Below are 13,636 nucleotides of genomic sequence, written 5' to 3' on the forward strand. Positions count from 1 at the left end.
AAACATGAGATAGTGACATATGGCCTGCTGGCCAACCTGGGGAGCTCACGTTCAAAATACAGTGACTGCCTACACAACTAAATACACAACTGTGTTCTATAGTTCTAAATGTGATTAAGCTGTTTTACATTTCTGGATTTGCTTGGGGCAGTCACAGAGCTTGGAACTGCATTATGAACCTATTTTGACACAAACAATTAAAAACAAACAAACACACAAACAAACAACCATTGCTGCCCTCCCAAGAACCACCTTTTTTTAAACGCAAGACAAATGAACCAATAACAACAACAACAACAATAATAATAATAATAATAATAATAATATTATTATTGTTGTTGTTGTTGATGTTGTTACTACCTGTAAGGTCATGGGGAGCCCAGGGCACAAGGTAGGTTACACACTGAATGGGGTGCCAACCCATTGCAGGGCACAGGAACACACCACACACACACACACACACACACACACATCCCTAATTACACACTACAGGTAATTTGGAAACACCAATCAGCCTACGCTCCATGTCTTTTGGAGGAACTACTCAACAAAATTGAAGTACCCTGACAAAAAAAAAAAAAAAAAAACTACCAAGCACAGGATGAGTGGGCAAATGCCACACACACACACAATGGAGGCCATGACAACCTTGTCAACCTTATTATTATTATTATTATAATTATTATTATTATTAATGATCTCCAATTTTTTTTATCTTTGTCCAAAGAAAATGTAGATTCAGTCAGTCCCAGGTTTGATTCTAATCTCAGCTTATTTCCCATGTGATGTTCCTTTAAATGTTCTCCCCATGTCTCTGTCGGTTTCTTCTGAGAATTCCAGGGGTCTTACACCACCCAAAACATGGCAGTAGATTAATATATGTGAGTATGTATGGTGCTATAAATTAATATATGAATTGTTGTTGTCAGTCTTTCGGTTGCTTCAGTCGAGGGGTCGCAACATCAGACCGTCTGAGCCACACTCAACTTGGCACAGGTTTTATGCCAGATGTCCTCACATTTTATCCGGGCTAGGCACTGCATCCAGTGGCTGGGGTTTAGGCATTGGGTGGGAACTAAACCTGGGCCTTCCACATGGCAGGTGAGAAAACTACCACTGGGCCACCAATGTCCTAAATGAATGAATTAATGATGATAATAACAATAATAATAATAATAATAATAAATTCATCTTATATATCCTGTACACAGGGTTGCGGTGGGGTACAGGTGCCAACCCATCACAGGGCACACACACACTCACTCACTTATCGTCTATACCACTGTCTAGACCCTTTATTCAGGGTCACGGAGGGCTTGGAGCCTATCCCAGGAGACTTAGGGCACAAAGTGGGGTACAACCTGCACTGGGTGTCAATCTATAGCAGGAAACAAACATACACACTACAAGAAATTTCCACCAATCCATCTAGGAACCTCTAGGACCGTGAAGTCCAATGGTCATGATCATTGTATTTATTCCCATTCATACGACTGTAGTAGGACCTCCTGTCAACATACAGTACACACACACATTTACACACTACAGGCAATTTGAGAACGCCAATTAGGCTAATCTGCAAGACTTTTGACTGTGGGAGGAAACCCATCAAGGACAGGAAGAACATGCAAACTCCACGCACACAGACTCTGAAACGGGAATCGAACCCTCTGCCCTGAAGGTACAAGGTGACAGTGTCAATCCCTACACCACCATGATGCCTTGATGAAAATGATAATAATCTCTATCTATCTATCTTTGTCCATTTGGGTGTGGGTGTTTATGTGCATGTGTCATTGGCAGTAAAGGTAAAAGCACACTAATAGATGATCACTTACTCACTACTTATTGTCTATACTGCTTTATCCTGTCTACAGGGTCACAGGGGTCTGGAGCTTATCCCAGGACACTTTGGAGTACACCCTGGATTGGATGCCAATCCATCACATGGCACACACACACACACCAAATAGCTTCAACTGCATGTCTAACTGAGTCTGTGAGAGTAAAGCGGAGGAAACCCATCAAGCACAGGAAGAACATGCAAACTCCATGCACACAGACTCTGAGGTTGGAATCGACCCCCCAACCCTGGAGGAACAAGGTGACAGTGCCAACCACTACATCACCGGTCTTCTTCTTCTTATTATTATTATTATTATTATCATCAAATTCAAACAAAACAAAAATTTTATTTGTCACATACACAGTCATACACAGTAGGATATGCAGTGAAATGCTTAAACGACGGCCTGTGACCTTAAAAAATAAAAGCTTATAGATAAGAAATAACTATGAATAAAAAAAAAATACAATAGAAAATTAATTTAACTAGGATAAAATAAAAATATTCTGTACAAATAAGGACATTACACAATATAGCAAAATATAAAGAATAGAGAAAAAAAGAGAAATTTAGTGTTAATAATGAAAAAATGAAGTAAAAATAACTGGGGTGTGCAAATATAATAATAATAATAATAATAATAATTCCCCCCCTCTCTCTCTCTGTGCGTGTGTGTGCGGTGGAAGTGAAGGCACGCTACACTACTAGATGATGATGTACTGACTGCAATCAGCTTACATGATCATAAGATGTACTGTACTGTAGTTTCCCGAGAGCGCGCCTGAGTGTGACTTTGCGCGTTCCCGCACACATAGACTGATATACAGAGAGCGAGAGAGAGAGTTTAGTGTGTGTGTGTGTGTGTGTGTGCGTGCGTGAGAGAGACATTAGTTGAAGGAGTTTAAAATCCCTCTCATCTGCTCAAAGTCATTTGGATCAGTATCCGGGTAGCGCAGTAATTCATGCGCACGCCTCTAACACACGTTATCCCCCCCCCCCACCTTCTTATCTCTCTCTCTCTCTCTCTCTCTACATCTCTCCCTCTCTCTCTCTCTCTTTCCTCCACTTTACTGCTTGCGCGCATCGCAATTGTACCACACTTTAGCAGTTCGGCATCTTCCTCCCTCTCCTCCCCGACATCATGGATTAAATAAATGTGCGGTTGATTTTCCTTGCCATAGCCGATCCTTCCACTCCGCCGACATGGGCTTCTGTAACGGCCGCCTACATGCTCGCACGGCGCACCGCTGTGGCTGCTTCTAGCCCGGATGAGGCTTGTTAGAAAGTAACGTCAGATTACCCGGTGAGGCGGGTGGCTGCGTTCGATGCCGTTGGATCATGTCCTATGTGTCTTCACAAGGTAAGAGCTGAAATACGCCTGTTTGTGCTTATTTAAAAAAAATATATATATATATGTACATATATATATATACATTAATTAGATCCATCTCCTTTTCTTTCTCCTCCTGCTGAGACGGCACGCGTTGCGTAATTCCCACATCATCCGTTAAGACTTTGGATCAAAGCGGCTGTTCGGTAGTTCTAAAAAAAATATATACATATGTATACAATGTTACAAACGCGGGGCATCTGCTACAATTAAAAAGAAAAAAATAAATAATGAAAAAAATAAAAGGATCGCTTCCATGACGACGGTTGTTATGCGACGGCGTAGTGCTGTAGTGAAGCGGCTCGATCGTTCCGTTACCTGTTGGTGTGTGTGTGTGTGTGTGACTGTGTTTTAATAATAATAATAATAATAAAACACACATTTACACCTCAACACTTAGGCTGCTGATACAAATGCATCTTTGGTCAATACTTCAAAGCGGGAAATGATAAAAACATAATAAGTTTATTATTATTATTACTTTTAACTTCAAAGAGATCAAACCTCCGCGTGCGTGACGGCGTGACGCGCGTGCTCCGCGCCGATGCAGATGTGCGCTCCAAGGCCAAAACAGTTTATTTATAGCGGGTGAAACGACCCCAGCAGTGTGTGTGTGTGCGTGAGAGAGAGAGAGAGAGAGTGTGTGTGTGTGTGTGTGTGTGTATGTGAGTGGTAGTGGTGGGCGCAAGTGAGGAGGAACACACCGAATAGATGCTTGCACTAAGAGAGATTCGAGAGTAACAGGACCACTTCAGTTTAAATGCCGAGGTCGTTTTTCTCTTTATACACACACACACACACACAGTACACACTCATACACTCGCTCACTCACTCCACAGGACAATAGATAGAGAGAGCATAAAAATGCAAACCTTAATAAAATTAATGATAGTACTCACTTTAATGATGTCCACACTCGACAGAAGTACAGGTACAAGATTTAAAAAGTCTTTTCACTCATTAGAAAGAAAAGAAAAGAACGATTTGTCACATGTGCAGTACCTTATAGCACTGTGAAATTATTATTATTTTTGCGTATCTTAGTAAGGGTCAGCGCCCCTGGAGGGGATTGTGTTAAAGGCCTTGCTCAAGGGCTCAACTGTGGGCACTTGGCACTGCAGGGGGTCGAACCCCAAACCATCCAAGCTGTAACCATTTGAGCTACCACTAAACATTACTCTTTACAAATGACCTGAGCATAGGTGGCTCAGGGTAGGTTCCCCGCCTGCCATGCGAAAGGCCTGGGTTCAATACCCAAACCCCAACCACATGACGCAGATAAAGATAAAGGTTTAGGCTTGTGTCATGAAGTGCACCTTTACAGGTGTAAAACCTGTGCCAAGTTCAGTGCAGAATCGATGGCCCGCTGTGGCGATCCCTCGGCTTAGACAAGGAACGTAAAAGATATTTAAAACATTTGTACGTTAATGTGTTAAACTGTGGGTTTGGCAAAAGTTTCTTAAGTTGGTGAGAAAACCCGTTTCGAAAACTGACTGCATATACCCCATGAGGTATCTCGATCGAAGACCTAGATGTAGCAGACGTAACCGGACTTCCTGCATAGCAACATAACACCAACATCCCTCATCTCTTGTCTGCTGTATACAAAAAAATGCCATGATCATGTTACATGTGCATTACAGCGCAGTGAAGCTGAGGTCAAAGTGCAGGGTCAGCCATGATACGGCACCCTGGAGTACACAAGGTCACAGGCCTTGCATGGCAGCTTGGCAGTGCTCGGGCTTGAACTCATGAACTTCTGATCAACCTTAATTCTTGAGCAAATGCGGCCCCATGAAGGGACTTTTCAGAACTGTACATGCAGTATATAACCTATAATACATACATGCTGATAGTCATAATAAGCTCCAATGCTACCGGTTTATCTACCCTAAGTAACATAATGTACTTTCTAGCCTCTTAGTGTGAACAAATTAAAATTTTACCATATAACATTCTTGAGTGCCATCTCTCTGTTTTAATTTAATATTTATGACATGGCGTCCATACAACATCCAAATCACATAACATCCTATATCACAGAATGTCTCACAGATGTGACATAAAGCATGACTGTATTTGTTTGTGCTCAGATATTAGTCATTTTATGGACACTATACACGCCATATAAGACTCTGGGGGCGGACCTTCATGGACACGGGCCTGAATTATTCAAATGTCAAACCCACCTAGCTGTTCAGGACCTTATCTTGAAAGGAAAAAAAAAAAGGAAAAAAATCTTACATAATTGCACCATTTTCATATAAAATGTCTTTTCTCCACCATGAGTCAGGAGTCATCAGCTAGTGAACCGCAGTCTGGACCCAGGAAGAGTTTTTCAGCAGTTCAAACCAAGTAAAAAAAAATAAAAATAAAAAAAAAGCACTAGAACAGCTGATAATAGTATAAAGAAAATGGCCTTAAGTTTTCTTAACTGTTTGTATCTGAAGAAGATCCTCCATTGCAGCAAATCATACACTTATGCAGATTATTTAGCTGAAGGTATCTCATTAGATCCGAGTCTAGCTACGAGGCTTAAAGGATTAAATGAGAGAGAAGAGAGTTATCACTGACTTTTGCAAGCAGATGTTAAAAAAATGGACTGCAATAATATAATACTTCCAGGTTAATGTACAGAGAGGTATGTATTTCTCCGAGTCAACATCCATAATGCTATTCCAAAGTGTCTCTTTTATATCCAGGCACTAATTGGATCATTATTAATTGTAAAACATTAAAATGTAGCGTTGTCACAATTAAGTCATGTTACTGTATTTGCTTATTCTGACTTCTGTCGATAAAGAATTTCCCCTAACATATGACATCTAACATCAGGCAGTAAAGGCTAACATTTTCTCTGAGCCATACAAAGCTCTCATCTCTTCAAACCACTCACTGCTCAGCCATGTTATTGGCATTGACAGTCATTTTTCCATCTTAAAAGTTTCTTTCATCCCCACCGAAACTGGACAAGTGACAGAAATCGTCTATCTCGAGCACGCACAGATGGCACAAGCTACCAGAGCTAGCAGGTTTACACAATCTTATACATTAACCGAATTTATCAAATATATTATTATTATTTGTTTTTTTAAATCAATGACATTGTAAACTGAAAGCAGGGAGGACAAGATATTTTGTATGTTAAAGAATTTCGATCAACGAATTCAGTCACACTAGCATGAGATGGTTTTTGTGGTAACGTGCTCATCCATATTCATAAAATGTGTTTTTTTGTCCAAAAAAGTGGCACTGTGTGCCACATCATAACACATTCCAGCTAATCCAGCTAAGTCGCCATTTCAGAAAGGTCAATTTATTAGCCTGCAACAAGCAAGGAATACATTAGAATTACTGGAATTGTGTTAAGAACTGTTAGATGCGTTATTAAACCCTAAACTGACAGAGCTGAACTGTGAACATTGCAAAAACAATGTGGTCAAAAAAAAAACATCAATCAATCAATCATTCAAATTAATTACTGTAATTAGGTATTATTTAAACATTTGGTGAAGCTGCATAATGGAGTAAGAAGAAAAGCGCATGAAGCGATGCACCCATCATGCATAGTGTCCACTGTCCAAGCCGATGGAGACAGTGTTATGATCTGGGGTTGATCAGTTGCTCAGGCTCAGCAAAAAATGAAGTCAGCTGACGACCTGAACGTACTGAATGACCAGGTAATCACATCTATGGAGCTTTTCTTTCCTGATGGCTTGGACATATTCCAGGACTTAAATTGTGAAAGAGCACTTGTGGGAACATGAGGAATAATTTTAAACTGGCCACAACATTGTGAATCGTAATCAAAGTTAAAGATGTTGGGATGAAATTTTAGAGCGTGCGAGTCTAGTTCTTTTCTTACAGTACATTCCAATTTAGCAGGGCAACCAAAACATGTCATTCGGTAAGAACATTACAACTTTCAGTTGCCTGGTGGGCTAGTTAATAAGTTTATGCTCTCTCCCTATGACTTGATATGACATTTAATATTTACACTTCCTGGTCTTGTCTCTGCCCTCTTGTGTTGTCATGCAAAGTGTATTCAGCTGTTTCTATTTAGGTAATAATTTGAATGTCTATTTAATTTCTTATCTTATTGGTTCATGTTAATGCGCATCATTTCCCTGTTTCCTTATTTTAGTGGTACCATTTCCGAGTTCCAAAGCATTAGTTTCAGTATAGTGAATCTGGGAGTATCAGTATCTGTTAAATCATTAAAATGACTCATTAAATTGATTCCATACTTCCTCCACAGCTACATAAATGTTGCAAGTTGTACAGTATGCCTTAAATGGCACATTTGTTGTAAAGGTTGGGATATATTAAGTAGAAAATCAATGGTCAGCTCTTGAATCTGATGTGTTAGAAGTAGGAAAAATAGGCAGGTACAGTATAAGGTACTGAGGGAACCTTCACAAGTGCCAAATTGTGATGACTAGACAACTGGGTCAAAGCATCTAGAAAATAGCCGGTCTTGTGGAGTGTTCCCATTTTGTAGTGGTTAGTATCAACCAAAAGCTGTATCGGGGACAACTGGTGGCAGGGTCAAGGACACCCAAGGTTCAGTGATGTTGTTGGGAGTGATGTTTTTTTCCTTTAGGTCCATCTGGGGAGAAGGGAAGCTCTGAAAAAAAGTTCTGCTTAGAAACCTTGGGTCCTGGATTTCTTCCTATTCTTATTGTCTATACCGCTTTATCATGTATTCTAGGGCCTATCCCAGGAGACTTAGGACACGAGGCATAGTACACCTTGGACAGGGTGCCAATCCATCACGGGGCACACACACACTCCAGGCAATTTGTGAACACCAATTAGCCTAATCCGCAAGTCTATGGAAGGAAACTGAAGTGCTCGGAGCACAGGGTGAACATGCAAACTCCATGCACTTATCCCTTCGTGGCAACAGTACTCTCTGATGGCAGTGAAGCCTTTCAGCAGGATAATGCATCACACTGCAAACTTGTTCAGGAAAGGTTTGAAGACAAAAAGTGTTTAAAGTGTTAACTTGGCATGCAAATTCCCCAGATCTCAGGCCAATCAATGATATGTAGGATGTGCTGGACATTCCATTCCAAGTCCAATCCATTGAGGCCCCTCCTCATATCTCACATATTGGTGACAGATACCACAGCACACCTCCAGAGGTATTGTGGAGTCCATGCCTTGATATTTCAGGGCTGTTTTAGCACCAAAAAGGGGACACAATATTAGGTAGGGGTTTTAATATTAAGGTGGATCAGGGTTTATACCTTGGAGAAGCGACCCAAATAACCTCCATCACAAAAGTTGAACTATGAATTGAATCCGTGAGATTGACTCTGCCAGTAAAAGAGAGATTTTTTTCCTTTCTTAAACACAATTTTACAGTTTGTTAATAAAAATGTGTGTTACTTAGGATGTCTCTTAGGTTAAACGATGGCAAAATGTACATCTGAAAATATCAAAGATGCAAAACCTTGAGGTGAAGAAATGTACCTGTGCTGTGAGTGACAGCGAGTGGTTTCCTTGGCTGGAACATACTATAAGACAGAGATTTCACACTCCAGCTGGAGCCATTTGTCCCACATGATCGCTCCCCAGGTGGACGAATTGGCAAGTTCACGGGCACTTTACATCCTTCTTTACAACCTTTACAACTTCGGCATGAATTAGAGAAGTCACAAACATTTTCATCACATACCAACATGGAATGATAATAATAATAAATACAGTGGATAATAATAATAATAATAATAATAATAATAATAACCGATATTGTCTGTATTTGGGTGAAAAAAACTGCATGAGTATTAGAATAGGCTGCTATTGACGTAACCCGTGTGCCTTATCTTAACCACATTTGACCCAGCTATTTGTACTAAACTGTATGCTTTTCTCTAGGTGGGTCCCCTGAAGGGTATGTAATTTATATCTTTAGTTACCTGATTGTAAAGACATATCATTACAGAGCATCATTGAAGCCTATAATTGGACCTTTGAGGGCACATTTACACCGCTTGTACCTGTAAAGAACCTGACAGTGTGGGTGGTCTTAGGTCTCCGGAAAGGGAGCACTTTTGTCAATGTTCTGGCCTGCAGCCAGAGTCACACACCGATGAATAGGAACTGTATTTCACAGTAATACTACTACTAGGCTCTTGGTCATGTGACACAGCAGAACAGGATAACATCACCCTGTTTATAAACCAGATCCACTCTCAAGTCCGTCTTCAAGTGGAATCTGTAGGTACGTCGGAACAGGAACATATGGTTCTTACAGTATATAGTGTCAGTCTCGTCAAGTGTTTGTCTTAGTAGTAAAACATGGTTCAAAATCTTTTCATAGAAAACCATAAAAAGTTCATGGGAGTTCATTAAAAAAATTTGTCCTTGGAGGAAATTTTGGAATCTTGTGGCCGACTAACAAAAAACATCATGTCAGGTAGAACCCCTGGATGGACCTTAACAAATCTTTTTGTGCTTAAGATTTTAATGAAATTGGGGACATGTGTGTTTGTTGATGTTCTCGTTTCCTCTGTTAAATAGTTGTGTTACTTAAGCCCTAGTTTTTTTTTTTTTGCATGTATTCTTTGTCTTGCCTTTGTTGCATTTTAATTTGCAAGTTTAGTTTCCTGTTGTTTACAAAGCTGTTTTAATTTCCATCAGTTTATTTTCAAGGTTAAAATTAGTTTCCATATTATATTTATATTTATATATTATTATATTAAGTCTACACAACTTTAACTTTTCCATTATGAGGTTGCATGAACCATGTACATACCACAACAATTCATCCTTGAATAACCACATTAATACTAGTGGTTTGTACAGTGCATGGTTCATATATCTTCATAATAAAGCATAAGGACCAAAAATATTCTGAATTCCTTGTTTAGTGTTGACGTGGACAGCTTTGAGCTGTCGTTACTGGCTTGTTTGTACAAACCTCTCATATAGGGAGTAAAATGGTTAAATCCAACGATGCACACTAATCTTCTAATTTCAACCCTGCACAATCAACTATTCGATAGTGCGGTTTAATAGGTATTGAATACACAGCCAAATCCCATTCTACACACTAAACTACTAAGTAGTGTATACAAGGTCACAGGGGGGGCCTGGAGTCTATCTCAGTAGACTTAGGGCACAAGGCGGGGTACACCCTGGATAGGGTGCAAATCCATCGCAGGGCACAGACACATACACACTCCCACACTACTGGCAATTTGGGAATGTCAATTCTGCCTAATCTGCAGGTCTTTGAACTGTGGAAGGAAACCGGAGTACCCAGAGAAAACCCACCAAGCAGAGGGAGAACATGCAAACTTCATGCATACAGAGCCAAGAATCTAACCCAGACCCTGGAGGTGCAAGGTGACAGCGCTAACCACTAAGCCGCTTCCATGCACATAGTGCCGTTTAATACAGAAGTGCATTCATAGTCTCTGTAGTCACATGTATCCAGAACATGGATGTCTAGGTTGCTGTAAACAGGTGAGAATTCATAGCAGGCCCTGACATTTTGTAATAAAGTGTAGTAGGTACTGTACATTGCAACAATTCTTGAAAGTTCAGCATGGTTCATAGTGGAATCCTAGAAACATCTTATACCATACATTTCATAGCTCATGTGTTGTTCATGTGATTAGAGCATGTGACATCATATTGAGTTAAGCGACCAAGAACCATTAAGAATTCCAATTCAAAATGTTCCACCAACATCTTGTATACTTCAAGGGCCATCTGATGAGTAGTGCAGCACATAACCACTGAGCTACCTTTGAGGCAACATAGACATTACATTAATAATTAGATGATGCAGATGATGATAGGTTTAAACTTTGGAAAGATTGGGCCTGAAGCTGGTGCCAGCAATATGTTCTGGCTCAAAATGGTGAATGGAGTTTTCCTTCTTGAACCTGTTAAACCCCTGGAGCCATATATACTGTATGAACCATTGTACAGAATATAACTCAAACTTTTCTTTCTTTTTTTTTTTTTTTTAATATAATAAGCTTTGTGGTGATGCCAGCGTGGCTTTGTGGTTAGCTCTGTTAGATCTCTCACCTCCATGGGTTAGGGGTGTCTAATCTCACCTCCATATTGACTTCAAGTGCACTTCGGTCCTTGCATAAGGTGACTCTCTGGATAAGGTGTCATGTGACGAAGGTGTCTTTAAAGACACTACATGGCAAATATGCAGACTTTAAGGAAGACCATTACCATACAATTGTATCTATAATCAGCAAGGATAAAAAATTAAGGTACACAAAAGGAACCGACATGAAAATAACGATTAAGCTAGTATGCAGACAGAGGGTTCAGTGTGAACCTCACAAAGATTATAACTTCGCAAAGTACAGGGGAATGTTCCGGACTATTTATAGCATATTTAGACACAGGTGTCCAATATTCTGGAAGACGATATTGCAGTATGAAATTAGTTTTGGCTCTGTAAATAGGTTCTACTGCACAGCACGGCTCTGTGTTCCACAATAGATTACACCAAATGGAGAACAAAGTAATTTAAAAAGTGTTGTTTGCGTATGAATGAACCTCTTTCAGCAGAACAGAATTGACGAGCTCTTGTCTTGTTGACACATTTGATGTATTGAGAAACTTTCCATGTTGCATTCAAATATACTGAGGTTTCTTCCATAAATAATTACCAGGCTTAAGCAACTCAGCTCTAGTTTAAGACACTTGCTACCAGCATCAGGAACACCTGGTTCCAGCAGGTCAGCACTCTACACCTCTACATGGTGCATTTCTGCATCTAATCCCCCCTCCTCCCCCACCCCTCCCCTCTATTTTTGGATGGTCTCACTCCAGCTAGGTGAAAACTAACATGCTTCCCACATGCTACATCAGTAGGTAGATAAATATATTTTGTAGAGAGGTCAAACTGCATCAAATACCCTTCTATGCAGAAGCAAGCATATTTAAACCAAAGGTCCGGGAGGTGGAGGCAGCTCAGAGTGTTTCAGGCCTGATGATTCAATGTGAAGACTTAGATTTGCACCTGCAGCAAGGACTACTTCACCTATTGTCCTTACATGGACTAAAACACAAAGTTTTTTTTTAGTGTTGCTAGTGTTGTTCTGATTGTTTGGCAGGAAGAGAAGAAGGCTGTTCGGGGCAGTTATTGTTTTTCCAAAGATACCCACAATACAATGAAGGTGTTCTGTCGATCTTTGCTGCCTTGTTGAAAAATGCTATCGTAGCAGAGTCTATCGATTTGCGCTACCGTAATTCGTACGGTAAACCTTTTCACCGGGGTAAAGGCACAGAAGTTAGTTAGGAGTTCATTCGCACTTATTGTTACTAAGGTTTCTGTAAATTAATAAATGCTGACCGAAATTATTGAAAAACTACACTATGGACGTTCAATGTTATTAGAAGAGCTTCAAGTATACCAAAAGATGTAAATGTAGGTGTTTAAATTTGAGTAATAAAGCCTTTCCACGATAGTTTTCTGCTCTAAGTTTTTATTTTCCTCAGCGTTAAGGCTCATTCATGACAATTTATGCAGAAACTCAAATGTTTCGGTCAAAGTAAGTAAGGAAAACGGTTTAAACTCACTGTCAACCGAAGTCTTAGCACCAAGGTAGCATGGATTTATGGGTGTGGAAACAGAGTGCAAACTTGTGGGACTGTGCATGCACAGATACGGTATGTAGCATAACTCGATGGATACTGTAGCATTTTTCGATTGAACAAAGGCATCTCATATCTCATGTGTATTGTATAAATAATAGAAACTGCAGTGCACCAGACAATATTTACAATTATATACAATATTTCAAGAGCTGTAAGTGAATGTATATAATGTCAAAAGTCCGGTATATTATATGTGTGTGTATATGTGTGTATATGTGAACCTCTTTTGGTATACTTGAACCTTTGGAGGGGCGTGGGAGAAAAAAATCGGCCTCCCGGGTTTCAATGAATCAGTCCGAGAGCACGATAATAGAAAATAGCTGTCCTGATGGTACTAATCCTAATTTCGTAGAATCCTCAACAAAACCCAGTCCAATACAGTGGAAAACAGCTCTGAGACAAAATGTCATGAGGGATTTCTCTCGCGATTTAAGGGTACAGAGACAACAGTTACATTTGTTATGTGAAATTAATTTCCTTAGCAACGATTACAGTTTTTGGCCACATGATGGCAGTGTGGGGAAAGCGGACAGAGTTTTAGTCAAGTGGATTGGTATGTATATATTGCATTGTATATTTGTGTCAGTGGCTTATTAGACTCACTTTGCCGGACTTAAGAACAAATCTGATTTACGAACGTGCTCCCTGAATGGAACTCGTTCATAAGTCGGGGACTAACTCTCTCCTAACGACGAGAAAATTACAACTTAGCGTAAACAATGCGTAAGATACTCAACCTTACAAAATTTTAATGCTTT

The 13,636-nt window shown here is 40.0% G+C and overlaps 1 protein-coding gene across 3 annotated transcripts in view; it reads left to right on the forward strand.

Moving 5' to 3' along the window:
- Positions 1–2,933: 2,933 nt before the first annotated feature.
- The window catches only part of syngap1a (synaptic Ras GTPase activating protein 1a), a 158,367-nt gene continuing 147,664 nt past the window's right edge, over positions 2,934–13,636 (forward strand). For all 3 annotated transcript variants that reach the window (XM_053482427.1, XM_053482443.1, XM_053482435.1), the window contains exon 1: positions 2,934–3,206. In XM_053482427.1, the coding sequence (XP_053338402.1) occupies positions 3,185–3,206 (22 nt within the window). In that variant the 5' untranslated portion in view covers positions 2,934–3,184. The remainder of the gene's footprint in view (positions 3,207–13,636) is intronic.

Source organism: Clarias gariepinus, chromosome 2 (genome assembly GCF_024256425.1).
Source record: "Clarias gariepinus isolate MV-2021 ecotype Netherlands chromosome 2, CGAR_prim_01v2, whole genome shotgun sequence".
NCBI lineage: Eukaryota > Metazoa > Chordata > Actinopteri > Siluriformes > Clariidae > Clarias > Clarias gariepinus.